General features: G+C 36.7%; 1 protein-coding gene across 2 annotated transcripts; it reads left to right on the top strand.

Moving 5' to 3' along the window:
* Positions 1–7,575: 7,575 nt before the first annotated feature.
* DTWD1 (DTW motif tRNA-uridine aminocarboxypropyltransferase 1) lies at positions 7,576–19,631 on the top strand. 2 transcript variants are annotated; one of them, XM_075045212.1, is made up of 5 exons: positions 7,576–7,786; positions 10,345–10,626; positions 11,695–11,838; positions 13,108–13,381; positions 17,739–19,631. In XM_075045212.1, the coding sequence occupies exons 2-5, from the start codon at positions 10,351–10,353 to the stop codon at positions 17,966–17,968; spliced, it is 924 nt and encodes a 307-aa protein (XP_074901313.1). In that variant the 5' UTR covers positions 7,576–7,786; positions 10,345–10,350; the 3' UTR covers positions 17,969–19,631. The 2 variants fall into 2 exon arrangements, with proteins under 2 accessions (XP_074901313.1, XP_074901314.1); XM_075045213.1 differs by lacking the exon at positions 7,576–7,786 and adding an exon at positions 8,271–8,399.
* The last annotated feature ends 331 nt before the right edge of the window (positions 19,632–19,962 follow it).

Below are 19,962 nucleotides of genomic sequence, written 5' to 3'. Positions count from 1 at the left end.
TTAGTAACTATTTTAACATAGATTGTGAAATTCAGTCTGTGTAATAGTATTTAATGATAGGTTAATTTGCAAAAAAGTTATAAAAATAATTTTTATTTTGATTAATAATAACACCTTAATATGCAAAATGGATCAAAAGTCAGGATTTCAGAGTATCTGATACTAGTAACAAATTAGTGATTGTTTTATGTTGGTGGTAACTATGATCACATGACTATTAGGAATCTGTTCCACTTGTTTCTATATATTTCTGTACCAATGCAATCCTATTGATTCAACGGCATAAAGGAAGTAATTTGGGGTAGCTACTTATCAAATTTTTAAAATGTTTCTATAGTGAGAATTCAAATCTGTTCGTAAAATAAATTACTTTTTCCTTATGGTTTCATTTATGCTCTAAGTATGTATACTTATCTAATCTGTATCTTATTACATTAAGCATTTACATTTTAAAGATAAATATTAATGAAGGCTTACACATTTCCACTTCAAGTGGAAGTTATAAAAAAATCTAACGTACTGTATCTTGGCATTTCACAGTGCCATGAATTCTGACTCTGCCCCAAACTGACTTTCCCAAAGAGAAAGCTACCATGACCTACCAGTCAACTAACTGCCCACAGGAATAGGGATCACTGTCTGAAGCAGATCACAAAGACAGGAGACACATAGCTCTAAAACAGCCCTGTTTTTGCAACTGTTACTTAAAATTCTGAATTCACATGGAAAGACTATGACTTCCCATTTGTCTGCTAGTGAAGTAACTAAGTATTTGAGGCCATAGCTAATTCCCACTGAAGTGAGTGAAAAATCAAAACAGAAAGGTTAGCATTGCAATAATACTCTAAATTGTCATTTAAAATTTTTATGACTAATTCAGTCAAGGGGCAGGTGGAAAAGCTTTATCTTTACATATAATTAGTACACCACATCAGTCACATAAAAGATGGGTGCGTGCACACTGGGGGAATTAACATATCATCAAATAAATCTTGTCTTGGCTGACAAAAAAGAGCTGTTAACTAGCATTATTAATAGCACATAGAAGCAGCTGGACACTGTAAGGGCTTCATTTTGCTGCTGTTGGTCATATGAAAGAAATAAGGAATGTTTTCACTTTTTATGCCCTCAGGTGAGAGGCATGAGTATGTATTTGAGTATGTACATACTGTTGCTGACACTGCTGCTACAAGATCAGTTTCACAACCTTGAGGTTCATTCTTACCAGCTGTGGAGTAAAACTGAATGATCACCCACAGAAGAAATTAAATTGAAATTAATTTGCATGATAGCATTCAAGTGTTTCACATACTTACTGCAAACTCCTACTTTACCAATCCTACAATTCCTGCAGCGAATCAGATGTAGGTGTTACAGATAATCATCTCACTGCATAATCTTAAATCACTCCCCGAGCATTGTCAGATTTGTGTACTCGATACATTAAAAAAAAAGATCATGTAATTTAAGATGAAGTGTAATATATATGCCAAAAGGGACTGCAATAAAATTAAATACTCTACATTCTAATTCCGGGTTTACATCACTTTTGAAATTCTTTTTGAAGTTTAATACTATTTTAACATTATTTATTTCAGTACTTTAATTATTGGTCAACTCTGGGACATAAGGACAGGGCAGCAAGAAGAATCTTTCAACAACAGTGGCTCCTAATAATAAATGACTACTAGATTTTTCAATTTTGTAGCTTCAAGAAATGCTAATAGTGCTAAAAGGAGCACGAAAATGGAACGCAAAGACAGATGTGTCAAAATATTTGCAATACTCCATATCAGCAGCTTCTGTTTAGGATAGTGGAAGAAAGAGTACATACTTGGGAATGCTGAGCTTTTATAACTAAGTCCCAAAGTTCTGGAGCTTCCAAATGTCTTGGTAATTCTGAAAGTTGTTTTACCTTGGAACCAGGGTAGTTACAGGTCTAAAAAGAAAAGAAAAACATTTAGCAACTAAAGCTAACTATTAAGTTCCCTTTGTGTTAAATAGCTGCTCCAATGAGAAAATGCTATTTAAAACACAACCAATTTTTTTCTGAAGTAAAATTTTAAAAATATTTTACAATAGAGGCATTCACTTGCTGGTGACTCCATTTTATAACGATACTTTCTTTAGCAGTTGCTTTCTTTTATTACGCTTAAGAGTGTGTCAAAAATACATGAAATGACCACTTCCATCTTTGATGAGGTTTGTTTCTTGTGAGTTTTTTCTTTCTCAAAAATTTATTTTCTATCAGAAAATGACTAAACCCATGCCAAATTTCCAAGATGTCTCAGAAGATTCTAACAAAGGATTTGTTATTTTTACATATCTCAATATATTCCTCAATAGAAACTTTAATTAACCTTTAGTAAGCCAAATTACAAATACGATATGGCCTTATGTTAAAAATTTTGAATCACTTAACACATTAACTCAATGGGTTATTAATAATTTAAGGCCCAGTTTTGTCAGTATTCACATTAATATTTCAAATAAAGAACCTGTTCATGTCTGGTTATGCCTGAAGTCTAACCAACATCTGAGAAATACCAGGATCAAGACATTCCAAACTACCATAGACACATTTGTTCTCCTTCAAGTCCCTCATCTAGCACATTGTAAAGTCCCAGACACTAGGCCCCAAAGATTTGACCATAATATGCCAGATGACTAAAACTAATCATCATATTTACACTGTATTTGGAATTTCCATTACCCAATATATCCAAATTCAGGTAGTCTTAGAAAAAATTGACTGACTCTTGAATGAGTGAATCTCAAAACTTTTCTCTCCCTCAGTTTGGTATCAGAAGTATTTCTTTGACTTTCAATTCAATGCACATTCATAAGACAGAATGCTGTGTACTTTTTTACATGTAGCGTAAAAAAAGCTCACCTCTACATTTCTAGTCTTTGACTCCTCAACAATTTGGCAACCTGAAGAGGGTTTAAATACTTAATTCATAATTAATGCTATTTCAGACAATGATATAAACAATATTTTCAGCTAAGAGAATTCATACTAAGAACTGTGAATATACTTTAGATAAGGAACAATGGTCTAAAATGGAGACTTTAGGTGACTACAAAATACCTTTGGAGATATAAGGAAAAAAAAGTACTTTTTCAAGTAGGGGTTTTTTTTTCCTGCCTCAACAAACACACAGAGATAGGTGAAATCCCACTTCTGGATCCAACAAAAACACTTTAAAATCTGGTCTTTCTTGTCTAATCCATGTAAAGAATTAAAAACATGTAATATACCTTTGCTTTCCTCATCTCACTTGTCTGAGTCAGAACTTCCTCTGCATCAATTTGCTCAATAACAATGTCTTAAAAAAATTAGTAAGGTTTAGCTAGAAATAGAGGCTGGATTGATGCTTTTATTGATTAGAAGTTTTAATCTGGCAAAGACTTTTTATATATCTAGATCTACATCTAAATGTGTATGTGCAGAAAAGTTAACACACTGTGTAGTCCAACTGCATCACTGGAATGATTGGAAGTCTTAAAAATCACCATTTTGGTCTTTCTGTGTATCTCATCTTTCCTTTGTAACACCAAAATCTGTGGAGGACATGTTTTCATAGACACTTGCCCGCACATTGTTTAGGCCTGAAACAAAATGTTCCTGAAACCCAGGCAGAACTGGGACTTCAGCTTATTAGAATTTTTTAAATTATAAACTTCACACTTGCAAACTGAGGAAAAGCTGTAAACACTTATCTGGGCCAATGTCGGTCGATTACTCTGTTCAAGGGCAGCAAGATGTTTCTCTAGATATGCTGGTCCACATTGTAATGAAAATATTTTTCAGCATGTTTCTCTTAGCTAAGTGATACATGTGTTTATTCTCTTCTCCAAATCTGAGGGTGGACTGATGGGTCAATGGAACATGGTCATACAAATATTTACATATAGCATTGAAAGAATAATCTTTTTGTAACTTACCCACCAAAGAATAAGGCTCATTGTGAGAGATCAACTTGGTCATTCCTTCTGCAATCAGTAGGTAGTAAAAATAGTTATTTCTGAAAATAATACAAATGCAAAGATTAAATTAGGTAATCTGTGAACTTTATTTTGCATCAAAAATTGTAATACCAGTATAATTACATTTTACATATACCTTCTAAGAATCTCTAATTTTGGCAACATTGTTAACATAGACTGTGATTTCGTCCTCTCCCATGTACTGCATTCAGAGATGATTACATCATCTCAAAGAGACAGAAAACCAGAAATAGGCCAGGGAGGCCCATTATGGCATACACAGAGTAATTAAAAAATAACTTTTTAGTTACAGAAGGAGATAAGTCAAGAAAAAAAGCACTATTATGTTTCTAAAGGGACAAATAAAATCATGTGCAATTTAAGTTCTCGGAAAGGACGGTAACGCCTTCCATCTGTTGAGAACAGCCTTGGAAGCAGAGGAGAAAACTCTGTTCCTTGATCTAGCAAAGAATTTAAACTACCAGCTTAAATATTTGAGCAAATTGTTGAAACCAATGGCAGTCATCTGAAGTTAATCATCAAATTGGTCACTTTCCTGAAATAACTTAGTAAGTATTAATACAGAGTAATCAATGTGTTTTTAAACCCTATAGTATAGCTGAAAGACAATGACATGTTCTATCTTAATAGCAGGACAGTAAGACAATTTCTTTAAAAAAATATCAAATTAAATGCAAACAATTAATACACATATGTATTTTCAGGTAAAAAGGGAAAAGGTGAGTAAAACCAGTTTGAAAATTAAAACATATTAATATTTTATTTTGACATTATCCCAAATTTAAATGTTTCCATTTTTATGTCAGATTGTTCCTCTTAAAAATACACCTTTTAAAGAAAAAATTAAATTTTATAATGAAATGTTCTGCCCATCAAAATACTTTTAAACATTTTTCATTTCTTTGTTCCTGTGAGAAAAATAGTTCTGGTTCAAAGCAAAAGGGCAATTTTTCGCATAGCTCTGTAGTTAAAGGCTTTGAGTGAATCAATACTTGCAAATAATGTAGGCATGTCAAAAGGAACATTCTGTTTCCTCCAAAGAGAATGTAATTTCGGTGAATCACTGGTAACCACAGTATATTAAATTCTTTAACAAAATACAAAGGCATAGTCAAAGATTTCCCTAGCAGTCTTATCAGTACAAGAAAAGAAAGAAATCTCATTAAAAAGCAAAACTAGCTATTCCCCTTTTCATACTCATCCAAACTTTTTGCCTCAGGGTTCAGGACTTTCCATTACGTTAGTAATGCTGTGGACTGATCAAATATTTTAAACAAAGCTTGATTCAGTGTCATCACTCAAGCATGCTTCCAACAATAGAAAATTGCTGTACAGCAGACAAAAATTATCCTCCATGGTTTAGCTTTGAGAAAAAGGGAAGTCAACAACAGAGAGGCTGCTCTCTTAAAGGTTCACCATTTCTACAAACCTCTTAGTTTCCAGTGCCTGAGGGTCTTGGAAACACAATCTATGCTTCAACTCAGTTCTCAATATTTACATTCACATGGCTTTGCTCAGGACCTGACTCCTGCATGTTCAGTTCACCATACACATGGGTAGTTGAAATAATAAGCAGTTGGACTCGCCAAATCTTGAGACCGTAAGAATTCTTCAAAAGTAAAAGGAGGCTCTTCCATTTTCTGCCGACATACAGTAAGAATTGTTCTCACCAGAATGCCTTAAAAAACCCCTAAGATAACATACATTAGCAACAGAAGAATACTACACATTCTTAGATGTTGAGAAACATGCTAAAAATGTGAAAGATATGCAAGGATATTTAATCATAAAGGCATAACTTCCATTTTCTTCTCAGTACCTCCACATGAAATATTTGTACTATTATTATCGACATACTAATACATACTGAAGAAAAAGTGAATGTCCAATCACCGTGCAAATTGGCTCTGTTCTTACAGATTCAGTTTTTGTTTAGAAGTTGGAAGAAACGCGAGGGTTGCAGATTAGAAGAACTCTTACTGAAATCAATCAACTGGTATCTTCTGAGTTCAGTATAATTAAGAACTCAAACTCTACATGGTTACATATGAGCAGAAACCAAGTGTGAGAAATACTGCTTTGAAAAAAATTATCTTTTTAGTAAATTGTGAAATTAAGAACCCCCAAACACAAATGTTATAGCAACCATTCCTAAAAATGGTTTTGTTAATATCACAGCTTTTGTGCAAATGACAATAGAATAAAAGTATACAAAGGAGTAATTCAGATTTCAGAGCCTGCTTTTAAATAATGAGCAGGGTCTGTTCATTCCCAAACAACAAGTTCTGGATTAAGCACCCCAAGAAATCACTCAAACAAAGTAAGAGATGGTACACTTAGTAAAACCTACCATAATTAAGAAAAAATTTTAGAAACTATTACAAAAGTCTTCTTTGCATCCAATAAACACTTTGTTATTTCAACATGATTAACTACTGCACATCAATATGTATTGTCACAGCATAAGGAGACAAAAAAAATATGGATGGTGAAGTGTAGTCGTTTTTTCCTACTACTGCAATGTATTAAGAACTGCTAGCACAAAAAACAGATCAAGCCAAAACAAAACAAGTAACAACAGAATGCTGGTAGAAATCCTCTGCTACTGAATGTAATACCACACTGAAGTCAGTGAGGTTTTTGGGGTGTAACTGAGATCAAAGTTTGGCATAAAATCTGCCTACAATGTCAACTTTTTCCCCTAAGGCTATTACGACTAATATATCACAGACTTTATTTCACTGAGTTGGGAGAAATATCCTCTATACCAAAATTACTGCTTTGCAGTTACTGAACACTGAACATTGGGTAAATGCTACTGTGGAGCAGCATCCTCAACCAGACCAAGGAATTCGACAGAAAAGGTCCCATGTCCTTATGTAAAGAGAGATGCAAAACAAGAGAGGAATACAGCAACACAATTCTTCCACCACTTGGGACTCAACCCTAAGCGTGCAGTAAGCATACTACTGGGGCGGGGGGGGGGAACAACCAGGTGGAAAAAAACCCCCATCTAACTGATCTAGCTTTCCTGGAGTTAACTAGGGAGTAAAACAAAACCTTCAGCCTCCCACCACAATGGTTTCCAGGTACTTCTACCGAGCGGATGACCCCGCGGGACGGCACCACATCCCATCGAGGCGAGGAACCGCCGCAGAGTAAAGGATAGGAGATCTTTCCCAGGGGCTGGTAAAACCTGGAAGGGAAACCCGCTGGAAAGGGCGGGTTTCTTCCCCACAGGTAACAGCATGTGATTTCTGGTCGGGTTTTTGTGACACAAAACGTGGAAAAGCCGGTTCGGGGCGGGAGGCCCTCGGATCAACACGAAATCCAACGATAGAGACGAGCCGTTAGGAGCCACACCCTGACTCAGGCTCTCTCTCTACCGGGGGGTGACCCCGGGCCGCAGCCGAGCTGAGGGAGAGGAGAGGGGGAGGAGGGCACCCCGCCGCGGAGAAGGGCCCTCACGCCCGCCCAGTCAGTCAGTCTGTCGCGTGGGGCTGCCACGCGGCCCTTCGGCGGCACGCGCTGCCACCGCGCCCGCGCGTGCCGTCACCAAGCGCCCCTAGCAACCGCGCCGCGCCGAAGGAAAAAAAAAAAAAAAAAAAAAAAGAAAGAAAAAAAGCACCCTCCCGGGCACACTCTTCCGGCCCTCTCCTCCCCGCGGCGGCCGAGCCCGACACTTTCGTTCCGGGGCCTGTGAGGGCCGCGGAAGAGGCGGGCGGCCCTCCGCGGCGAGCGCGGGCCCGCGGAGGGGCTGGAGCCGAGGGAGCGGGTGAGGAACGGAGCGGAGCGGTGCGGAGCTCCTCGCCCCACCGCGAGGGCGTCGAGGCCACGGGGGTCGGAGGAAGGGAGAGAGGAGGGAGCACGGCGCGGAGGCCGCCCATCTCCGGGGCAGCCCCGCGGCCCGAGAGAGGGGCAGGCGGCCGCGACGGGGCTGGCGGGGCCTCGGGGCCGTGCGCGGGGCGGCCTGGCAGCTCTCTCCGCGGTGGGGGGCGGCCCTAGACCGCCGCCGTGGCCGCCGGCTAGGCCGGCCCGCGGTAAGGCGGCGGCTTTCTGCCCTCAGAGGCCTTGGCGTCCCTGCGGTGGCAGGCGCCGTTCAGTCAGGCCGCGAGAGCAGAACCGCTCAGTGATTTGCCGTGAGACGCCACAGCAGCAGCGGCCTGCGCCCCGCAGAGCTCCGTTGCGTTTCCTGCGGCCTGTTTTATGCTGCCCCGGGACTTTCTCGCCACAGAAGGGCCCAGTCCCGTCAAGTGCCGGAGCGCGCCCTCCCCCTGGCTGGCGGCTGCGGGGGTCGGCTGCCTCCTGGGAAGCGGTTACCGCCGCGGGCTGAGGCCGAAGCGGGCTGCTGCCGCATCGCGCAGCAGGCGTTGGTGAGCAAGAGATGGGTGAGCTCACACGGCCGTAACCGTGCTTTCTGGCACTTCATGAAATTTACACAAAACCCCTATGTCCTGAACTGAGGTTTTAAGTTGTCTTAGAAGGGCAGTTGGAATGTGGAGGGTACCTTCCAGCGGATGTGATTTATCTGGGTTTTTCAGTTAGGTATAGATGGAGTTGTTATTTACGGTCTTAAAATTTTATGTCTTGAGATTTGGATCTTACAAGTCGTGTATACTCTATTGCTGTCTTTTTTTAAAAGTATACTGTAAGTATACTGCTGTAGCTTGGTGGACAGCTATTATTTTGAGACGACAGAGGTTTTCCTGTGCCATTGGAGCAGCATATCTCTTGTCAGTATCAATAACGAAAGTGCTTTGGGGTGTCATAGTTGAACACCACAGTGCCATAAGACATTATACTGAAAAGAGTCAGTTTGCAGGCTGGGAATGCATGTCAAATTACAGGGCCTCATGCCCTCTCTGCTGCTTGAGGAGACTTGATAATAGTACGGGTTAGTCTCAGATGTTGGGTGCATTTGCTTTATCTCGGAGATATTGAAAAGTAAATTGCACTATAAAATTTGTATAGATATTTGATTTTGTGTTTATTTGAATGGACATCCCTGACCTTTCCAAAGTTAGAGACTGTCAGCAGGGGAGGGGAAGGTATCATAGCATGCATGAGTATTTAATTTTACCAGAAAATAACAACTACTTTTTCTGGGATTAATTTTAAATTTTTATTGGAAAGTTAGTAGAGTGTTTTGTTTTTGTTATTTTTCAATTAAATTACACTTGGTTTTATTTAAACACTTAATTTTGGATCACATCTCAGGAATTATTGTTTGTTTGGTTTTGTTAAACATGACTGTTTTGTTACATCATTTCACAAGTGTGATCCCTGACATGAAAAAGTAAACCTAAATTAGCTGAAAGTAAATACTGAGAATGACTTTTTTCGTTTTAAATGATGCAGCACAGAGTGCAAAAGGCAGTTTATGACTACTGCAGGCTGTGAGGCTCCTGACTGTGGGCTGCTTTGAAGACCCTGAGTGATCTAGTCAGAAGGGTTTCACTAAAACTGTCACTGTGAATATGAACCTCTGCACACAGCAATACAAATTATGTCTGGTTCAGGTATGGACATACAGTCATGTTTCTGATATGTTACCCAGAGTACACAGTGAAAATTTTATGCCAGCTGCAGAGGGTGAGATGTGTGTCCTGAAGAAAACCTGAAAAAAATCCATCAATGTTACTAAATAAATCCAAGCTTGCAGAGTGAGTCTAGACTAGGTCAGCACTTACTATCTTGTCTATGGAGCACCAAAGCCGTGTTTTAGTTCTTGAGACTAATTTTTCAGCCTCAAGCCTTGCTCCTGGAAGACTTCTTTTATCTCACAAAGTTCTGACAACAGGGATTTCATTCAGGTAGTTTCGTTTGCCCACACACAATAAATTTCAGGATGGAGATCTAAATTTGTACAATTGACTTTTCTCTTATGGATTTGTCCTGTAGACATTTAATTCATTGTCAGTAGTCATGGTGAGGACTAATGGGACTGTTCATCCAGGTAAATAGTGTCTACCAGTGTTTTCACAAGCTTTTAGACGCTGATCCTACCAATAGAAAAAAAAATATAATTCTGCACGAGTTAAGTGAGTGGGATAACTTATCTTAATAAAATGATGAATGTGCATATGTGTGCATTAAGGATACAGATCTTAAGTTCTTCCTAGCTGCTTATCTCATGCTCTCGTGAAATCTATTTGGAGTTCTTGGTGCTATAACAACTGAATCAGATTATTTTATTATTCTTTCTGTTACAGGAAATACCTTCTTTAATGAGTATTTTTTTGCTAAATAGGATCATACAGAATCACGTCCAATAAATTAGTTCATAGTATGTTGGATTTCTACTTAACAGCTACAACATATTGTCTGTTTCAGCTAACCATGTCTTTAAATTCATCTACGCTTTTAAATGAAGAAAACTCTCAAGGACCAAAAAGAAATCCTGAATGTTTGGAAAGTCTAGAGTTGCAGACTCCATCATCGTTTCAAGAAAACCCACTTCAACAATTACAGTTAGCATCACAGGAAGTGCTTGAAAAAGCAAAAAAGAGCGGGCGATCAAAATGCCCCAGATGCAGTAGTTCAAGGATGTTTTATTGTTATACATGCTTTGTTCCTGTTGAAACTGTCCCTACCAAAGAAATTCCGACTGTGAAGGTTAATATTTCTTATGGATTTTTTGTAATATTCTTGTGCCTTTTAGTTACTGGGGACAGGGAACAGTCTGTATGTGACAATTTCTTTTCTGATTCATTCTTTATGGATGTTCATCTTTAACACCGCTATAAGTATGAATAAACTATAGTTAGATAAAATTATTGCTCTTACTTGAGGAATTACACATACAAACACTGACAGTGTTTCAGTCCTCACATAAACATTTATGTATGTACTAGATGAGAAGATAAGCTGAAGTCACTCAGCTTCTCAAGCAAATGATATGTTTTCACTTAGTTCTTAAAAGTTTCTTTGCAGTGCTCTTACCATCATTCTTCAGTTTCTAAGAATTCTGGCCAGAACAGAGTATATTGTGAACAAATAATATGATTTGTCTATAACCAAGAATGAATTTTACATAAAGTGTGAGCTAAAAGGCATTCCTAAACGTCATGGCTGTATAATTCAGATAACCACTCTTAAAATATAAATAAAGAATAAAAAGTGTAATGCCTTTCAGCTAAAATATTTAGAGAAACCATCAAAGAGGAGTAAGACGTTTTGCAAAATCACCTAGGAACTAAAATGCAATTTGAAGACACTCTGTAATTTGAAAGCATCGTGGAAATACTTTAGAAATACTTCGGAAATTTGACCTAGTGTATTTAGGTGTATTTTCATCGAACTGGCCATTTTTGCAATAGAGCAAATACCTAATACATATTAGTATTCATATTTAGGGCCATTATATTGCTCAAATTAAGACCACATCTTATTTATCTTACTGATACTATTTCTAGAGTTTTTTACCACACTACTACTGCAGCATTCCAAATTGCATTCATTGCATACTTAGGTATTTATATGAACTGAAAGAATGTAACAGGTGCTTCTTGTCACCTGTCTCTAGTTTAGTTCTAAACCTATTAAAAAAATTGTCAAAAATTGTCAAATATGTCTTAATTACATGCCCATGGGGATTTCTCCTGGATTTTGCATAAATTTTTGTACCCATATATATGTTCATAAATATTGCTTGTTTCCTTTTTTTTTTCTTTGTTACTGTAGTTACCTTTGAAGATTGACATTATTAAACACCCAAATGAAACAGATGGCAAAAGCACTGCTGTGCACGCTAAGCTCTTGGCACCTGATGATGTTACAATTTATAAATACCCTTGCATTCCAGAATATGAAGAAAAAAGACATGAAGTAAGAAATTCTATATAGATAGCTGGGCTTTGTGCTGGAGAGATGCAGAGGTATCTGCTGTACTTCCTCCTGCAGTGGTACTGCACTCTGCTGGGAGGGAGTGGGACGAAAGCATTATTCTATTAATCCACTCCATCTTGCACTTTCTCAAAGCTTGGGCCTACAAATATACAGTGATTATGGACCATCCTCCAAAGTTTAGAAAAACTGTAGCACCATCTAACCACCCTGAATTTCCTATATTCAGCACCACAGATAATGGATAATTTGATTCATTGTGTACTGTAAGAAATATTTTCCCAAAACATATGAAAGTATTCAACATATAGCAAGTTAAACAGCAGTTCGGTGTTGTGCTCATCATATTCAGCAGCTGCAGTACTTAAACTTAAAATTTTAAACTTTGCTGTTCCAGAGAAAACCTACTAAAATGCAACTATTGTCTATCACAGTCAGCACAGAGCCTGAAAAAGCGTTCGATTTATATGCTCATTTAAATGATGTGATTAATATGAAATCTAATATTTACACATTTGATGTCATAATTAACACTTTTCATTATTGTTTGACTACATGAAGAGGAAGATAATATACATATCTGATAGAGATGTTATTTTCTTCAGGAAATGAGCCATCAAGGAAAGCATAGGTGGCAAAGAGGCAGGAAGCTGAAAAAAGCAGAAAGAGGAACAGGGAAGGCAGGCAAAAGTGGGAAGAGATTGTAGTGACTTTGTATTGTTCAGGCTTTCCAAGTCACAGATTCTGAATGCTGCAATAAGATACTGAAAAAATACTAAATAGGGCCATCACGGGTCTTTTTCATTTAAGATATTCATGGGACCTGCAGTAGATGTAAGGGCAGAAGAGAGTATTTCTTCTGGTCTAAAATTTGTGAACAAAATTAGAAACTATTCTTTATGGCCTTCCTGCCCCATATACTGCAATGACAAGTGAAATCTGAACTTCCTCAGGGCTGACACCATTGTCTTGGCTGAAAAAAGTTTTTTTACAGAATCATTAGAGTTAGTAGTAGAGGCGTGGAGGTGACATTTAATTAAAGATCTCTAATAAAGTGTCTTTATTCATTATTTTAACATAGTCTTTTATACTTTTAGACAATAGAATATTTTTTAAGAAATGCTTTTTTGTCATGTCCTGACTTGACATGTTTGTGGGAGGGGATAGAAAATTTCTGTTTTCTAATGAAACAATTCCTGGTGTTTTATTAGATTCTGTTGACAGTCAGATTTCTTTCTTTTCTTCGTTTAGATAGCGCTTATATTTCCTGGCCCTGATTCAGTTTCAGTAAAAGACATTGCTTTCCATCTCCAAAAGTACACTAAGAAAAGCGTTTGTGATAACGACAATGACTGTTCCGGAGAGCCACGCCTTAAGCAAGCAAAAATAGAACCTAAAGAAGAAAAAAATCTAAACGAATGCATCTCAAGCAACAGGAGTGAAGGCACTAGACTGAAGAAAATAATATTTATTGACAGTACCTGGAATCAAACTAACAAAATAATAACTGATGAACGACTTCAAGGTAAAAAAAAAAGTTGATATTGAGATGTTATTGCTACAGGAATGATTAAGGGAAATATATGTCTATATAACAGACCTGAGCATGATATAAGTGTATACCTAATCCTATATCTTGAGTATACATGAAAGGTTCAACAGCCTATTTCAGTGCTGTAGAAGACTTCCTGAGCCAAAGACTCCATTACTTTTCATGTCATATAATGTGTTTTGCAAAATGGTAAGACTAGTATTAAGAAAGCATTTACGTTTATTTCTCCCACCTCTGTATTGGAATAAATTTCCTCAATCTCACAGAATGGAAGCTGTCATGTTAGACAATAGAACAGTAGTTTGAATGACCTCTGAAGGAAGCCAGAAAGATTTCCTTTGCAGGTGGCTATCTGTTTTTTCAGGAGACCCAGGGGACCATTTTTGTACATGCTAGTAGCAGACAGGCCACTAGAAGGTGAACGAGGGATCTAGGAGATTCAGCACAAATATGTCGTGGCTTGGTTTCTTTTTCTAGTAAAGTTCTTTGTTTCATGGTTGTTTCAGTGACCTCACTAATTTCAAGACAAAAGGGGAATGCCTCCTTGCCCTCCACACCTTCCCATCTCTGAAAGCAAAAACTTGTAACTCTGCAAAGGTTTTTTATCTTAGGTTCATTACAAGAAGTTTACATTTAAGTATTCTAAATAAAACCATAAAAGATAAAACAATTTAGCAACAGCATTTCATTTCCTTTGAAATAAATAGGAATTTGAAAATACTTTCATTAGTGAAAAAGGTGCACTTAACTGGGACGCAGCTTATCAAGTTTATATGTAATATATATAAATGCTTACTCATGCCTCCTTTGCACTGGACCCTACAGGGAGTTTCACAGACTTCTTACATGCAAGATGAATGTTGCCTTGGTATCTATCTAGTCAGTTTACTAAAGAATCCCACATGTTAGTATAATGTATTGGCTAATTAAAATCCTGTTACTAAGTATTTACTTTAACACAAAACATACTCTATCAAATAAATTGAAGTATTACTGTAAAGATTAGAGTAATTGCATGTTGCAAGTTACTGTAAAGCATATGGAACTTATTTTAAAAGGATGAATTTAAGAAAAGTAACAGGCAGCCAGGGGAACTGAAGATTTCCATGGAAGCTTATGCAGTATATCATTAAAAAATTAATGATTGGTGTTAATTTGGAGCTCTTAAAGAATGATTTCCAGTTACCCCATGTGAATGCTGACCTGGTGGACTGTTCCCTCTTTTCTGGAACTTCATCTCTGTTCCAGCTGTATTCCAGTCCTCTGTTTCCCTGAGCACCTTACAGGATTGCTGTAAGGTGTAACTAGTGTCATGCAAGTCACTCTTATCCACACCCAGGGGAGAATGTTACCCACCATACAGCAGGTATAAGTGTGCACAACCCATGCATTCATTGCTTTCCTTAGCGCCCATCACAGCGGATGTAAGTTGCATTAATATTCCTTTTAAAGATTGCAATTTTGACTTGCAGGATGAATGGGGCAGAGTTTCCTTAGGCATAAACTGATGGAATTTTTGTGTTGTACACACATGAAAAAATAGAGAACTGTTGTCATTTTTCAATTCAACTACAAATGAAGTCATCATCCAACAAAATATTCCTCATATATTAAAGTTCAAAACGGAGTGTTCATAATTCCAACTAAAAAGTAATTGCTGTACTTATTCAGAAAGATTAAGTTTCAAGAAATACAGGATGGAAACATTAACAAAGCCAAGAAAATGTAAAGAAAAGCCTTGTGTTTTGTAAGCCTGCATTTATATAGAGAGTAAATCTAGCTAATGGTACTGCAAGAGAAAGCAAATGAGTACATCAATCTTAAAAAAAAAAAAGCCAAGAAAACTTGGACAAAAAATACTTAGATATCTTCTTGGAAAAGTGGTGTAATACATCTTTAGAAAGCAAAACTAAATCACTTGTGTTAAAGACAGGAAATATTTGAAAGTTGGTAATGTCTAGGATTGATTACTTCATTAAAAGCGATCACTAGATTAGAAAGGAAACAGTTGCATCTAATGTTAATGATTACTTTTTCATATGAGTGATGAAGCTTATTGTCAGCATCAAGATGGTGGTTAAAGAAACAGATTGCTTTGGTATTTTTTTCTGTAAGTTTGATCCACTTCGTATTAGCCAAATGCCTTACTTTATTAGCTTAGTGGATCTCCCAGTTCACTATACAAACTACAGGGATGAAGAGGCGATGGAAGACTCAGAGTAAGCAACAGGCTTCAGCCTGTGTGTAAACTGTACAACTTACATCTTGTTGATAAGAACTTAGCATCTCTAGATGTAACATCAGTGACCAAACATGATTAATATAGGATCCTACAGGTCTGAGCATTCGATTATTATAGTGGAGGGAACACAGGGACTGTGCTGTGATAATAGGATGTAGCATATCGGGAAAAAAAACAGAGGCTTTAAGGAAAGGTGGGAGATCTCTCTGAAAGGTATTGTCTGCCATAAGACACATACACAGAATAACTTTTGTAAGGGAAAGTTGGTTACGTTACCTAGGCAGATTTAAATGTAGATGTATTTCCACTTTTCTTGATCTCAGATTCACAGAAACATTTATTTCTAATGAGCTCAAAGTATGTGGATGCTAAAAAAGCAAAACCAACATGTTGATTTCCTTAGTATTTTAGGCTTTCATATGAACAATCAGTATTTGTAATAAAATATTGCCTTTGGTTGTATGCATATAGATACAGTACAGATGATAGAAACATGCTTAGTAAACTGTAACCCTTAACCCCCTCTAATTTTTTTTATTAAAAAACTCCTAAAATTCTGTGTTTGCAATTAACTGATCCTGTATTTGTGGTAAGCTCAGTAGTGTCAGTGGTCATGCCTTCAATGAACTTTTGTTCATATTCAAACTACAGAGGTGGGAGTTGACAGTGGAGGAATCATCCCCTAAATTTAGTTCACTGCTGTTAGGGTGGAAATATCGCTGAATTTGATGAAAGTTTTCACTTTGGTTAGGGCTGAAAATTCAAGTATTGAAACCTCTTGAGGGAAACAAGCTTAATGCAGTTTCCAATTACTATTTTGAATACACATGTATGAGATTATTAGAGGTAATAGTTAGACTATGTAATTTTGAATTTTTGGTTCCAAAATGCCAGCAATAAAATTTAAATTCAGTGATGGAATCTCCTGTTGTTCAGTTTTTTAAATAATGCTGTAGAAGAGGTCTCTTTTACTATGCAAGATATCATACATTGCTAACTGCAAAGTAGACAACTAAATCCATCTTGCAGTTACACTAGAAAGAATTAAACATAGTTTGAAGGTTAAAAGTATGGAATTAAAAATGCTTGTCTATAAGCCAGTTTGCACTCGTGAATTTGGACCTTACTGGATCTTCTCTGTCCAAACTTCTCTGTCCATAACTTCCAAGCAATTCTTAAACCATATTGTAATTTATACTATTACTTGTACTAAACCATCCCATGACACACACTTAGTATCCAATTTTCACATTTAGAAAAAAATAATTTTACAACTTGATCCTAGTTGTTGACAGGTGTATACACTATTCTTTATAGTCCAACTGTCCATCCTGTTTACAAAGTGATTACACCTGAAGGTGGTTTTCATTTTGAGTAGTTTGTGCATCTTAAGAAACATAAAAACCAAGATACATGTTTAAAATTCATCTGAATAATAAAACAGTTACAGAGACTACAGTAGATAAAAGATTTTCCTGTGCTATATAGAGACCAAATTTCTTTCTTTCATCTCAAGTGGGAATGCTTTTAGTTTCTAATAAAATTAATGACCAGATTCTGTCGTACTTACTCCTGAGTAATCCCAGTGATATTTCAGTTACTTAACAAGCATAAATCTTAGCAAATATTCCTCAGTTCAGCAAAACTAACAGTCTGAGGGATTCTGTTTTACACTTGAAAAGTATTATCTTTACAAAAGATGAAGTTTATTAATCATGTTATGAACACTGCTGAGTCTTTGTAGGTATGGGTTTCACTCTTCGCATCTGAAGACACCCTGCAGTTTACTGAGGGCTGTGAGGCTGTACGAATGAAGGCATAACCTATAAGTTTTAATTGCAAATATGAGGATTGTAACCTAGAACTTACAGTGCTTTTTCATCAAATTTCAAAGTGCTCTACAAAGGAGGATAAAATTATTGCCTCCATTTTACAAATAAAAAAAAGGAGGTACAGGAAGAGAAATTATTTGCATGCAGGCATCTAAAAGGCTAGCAGCAAAGTCAGAAAACAAAACTAAAGACTTGTTTGGCATCCCATCCACCAATCCACATTGTCTAATCTATGTCATCTGTTTTTTCTTGACAGGGTTGCTGCAAATTGAGTTGAAGACAAGGAAAACTTGCTTCTGGCGTCATCAGAAGGGAAAGCCAGATACATACCTTTCCACAATAGAAGCAATTTATTATTTCCTTGTGGACTATCATCAGGAGATTTTGAAAGAGAATTACAAAGGACAATATGATAATCTGCTTTTTTTCTTTTCATTTATGTACACATTGATTAAAAATGCCAAGTGTTGTGCAGGAAAAGAGTAAGATATCTGTCTATAGGTACATAACAGTACATTTTATTGTTTCTTTTGTAACAATAACCTGCACAAACATAACTATTTTAATCTAACTGAAATCTGGAAATAGATTGTACTCTTAATAATGGCTACAGTGTTTGTCCAAAAGTAAGCTGCAGACTTCATGTCCTGCACACTTGAGGTTGTGGAACTCAGATGAGCAGTCTGATTAGCATTACTTACTGAAAACAGTTACGCTTTGCTAAATATTGCTGTGTTTGAACCTAGAGACCTGATATGCTCATCACAGTGAGAGTATTTCCTGAGGTGGGGATAGGACTTGGCCCCTCTTGCCATAAGGAATGATCTCTCTAACCATAAAAAGGAATTAGCATGCTAGCTTTCTACTATTTTTAATACTTTGTTTCAGGTATTTTGTTTGTGTTTTACTGAGTGATACTGATTTCACTTTCATGGCATCAAAAACTTACTGAAATTATTGGGATGGAATTTAATTTGTGGGGTGAGGAGGTGCGCCAATACAAAATGAAAGACCACATTAATTAAGTGAAGAGAATTAAATTATGTACTTTCAAGATTAATTCTGGAAAATTGTCCTAGTAATAGAAAAGAGCAATCTCTTTAAACATCATTATACATTGCATGATGTCTATAGTACCATTCACATACTGTTATATTAAGATTATTCTCAACTTCTTGGATAATTTTAGACTTCAAACAAATCAATTTAGTTAAGATTTTATTATTATGTAATATCATTGTTATTTTGGGGAACACTAACTTAACAAATGTCACTATGGTGTATCACAGACAGTAAAATTTTGTGGAAGCCACATACTTGTATTCTAAGCAGCAGAAAGGGCTCATTGTACTGTAGGAGTTGTCTGAAAATGTAGATCTTTTTGCAGGACCTAAGACAAAGTAATTTGCAGAGAGAAGAAATAGGGAAGATGGTGGTTCCAACCACAACATTTCTGACAAGACTTCCTTAAATTAGGCATACTATGAATCTGCTGTGTTTTTTCTTTTCCAGTAATAATGTAAATATGAACAGCATAAATAAGACTTTGTCTATGCTGATGAAATTTTTGCTGGTATGTGTAGAGTCATCACATGCAAATGTAGTTATACAAGTGTGACTTTGCCAAGCTATACCAGTACAGCTAATGCTAGCAGAGGTAATAGACCTAAGCTATATCTTTACAAGCAAGAGTTATACAAATATATTCTTAGCACACTAGGATGTTCTCACAGAAAAATTCACGTTTGTAAAAATTATAGTCTTAAGGTAGAAAAACTGTTTCACTAGAGGTACAATGTAAGATGGGTAAATATTTCTGAATATTCTCAGAAGTGTGTTACTTAAGAAAAACACCTAAATCTTGTCAAAGTGACGCAGATTGAAAAATTATAATAGTTTTTTTTTTAACAAAAATTCTGAAGTTTTTGTTGTATATTTTCCTTAAAAAAATCTGCCTAGATTATCACCTGTAGCATACTCTCCAGGAGGGCACTCTCACACCCTGGTGAACATAGAAACAGTGCCTTGAAAAATACTTCAAGAAGATCTTTTTACGTTTACTCAGCAGTCCGTACAGGCTCAAACAACTGATTTGTACTATGTTTTTTAATGCTTTAAGATATTGAAATCAAAGTTAATAGTGCTTAAACCACAAGATACAAATACACTCTCTCTGCAAGTCTTATCTTCAGATTTGTATGCTTATTTGCGCAAGTGAATGCATACAAAAATACATTTCCGTGGACAACCAAAACATCTCCATTTGCAAGAAGAAATGCTAGTTAAGGTACAGGAGTGCACATGAAGTGTGCATGAACTATAACAGCACCACAAGAAACACAGGCTTGAAGTCAGAATGAGAAAAATCATTTTTAAATATATATTTTTATTGAGTTCATGTGCCAGGCAGTGAGAAAAATCAGCAGTCATGTCTCAGTGCTATTGAAACAACACATTTCTTATTCATTTGGTTCTTATTG

Source organism: Buteo buteo, chromosome 13 (genome assembly GCF_964188355.1).
Source record: "Buteo buteo chromosome 13, bButBut1.hap1.1, whole genome shotgun sequence".
NCBI lineage: Eukaryota > Metazoa > Chordata > Aves > Accipitriformes > Accipitridae > Buteo > Buteo buteo.
This window is presented reverse-complemented; position numbering and strand designations above follow the sequence as displayed.

Excerpts from the sequence above, each read along its gene's own strand:
- DTWD1 (XM_075045212.1), top strand. The coding sequence starts at position 10,351 with ATGTCTTTAAATTCATCTACGCTTTTAAATGAAGAAAACTCTCAAGGA. Across the intron at positions 11,839-13,107 it reads ATGAAGAAAAAAGACATGAA|ATAGCGCTTATATTTCCTGG; the intron begins GTAAGAAATTCT and ends TTCTTCGTTTAG. Across the intron at positions 13,382-17,738 it reads AACTGATGAACGACTTCAAG|GGTTGCTGCAAATTGAGTTG; the intron begins GTAAAAAAAAAA and ends TTTTCTTGACAG.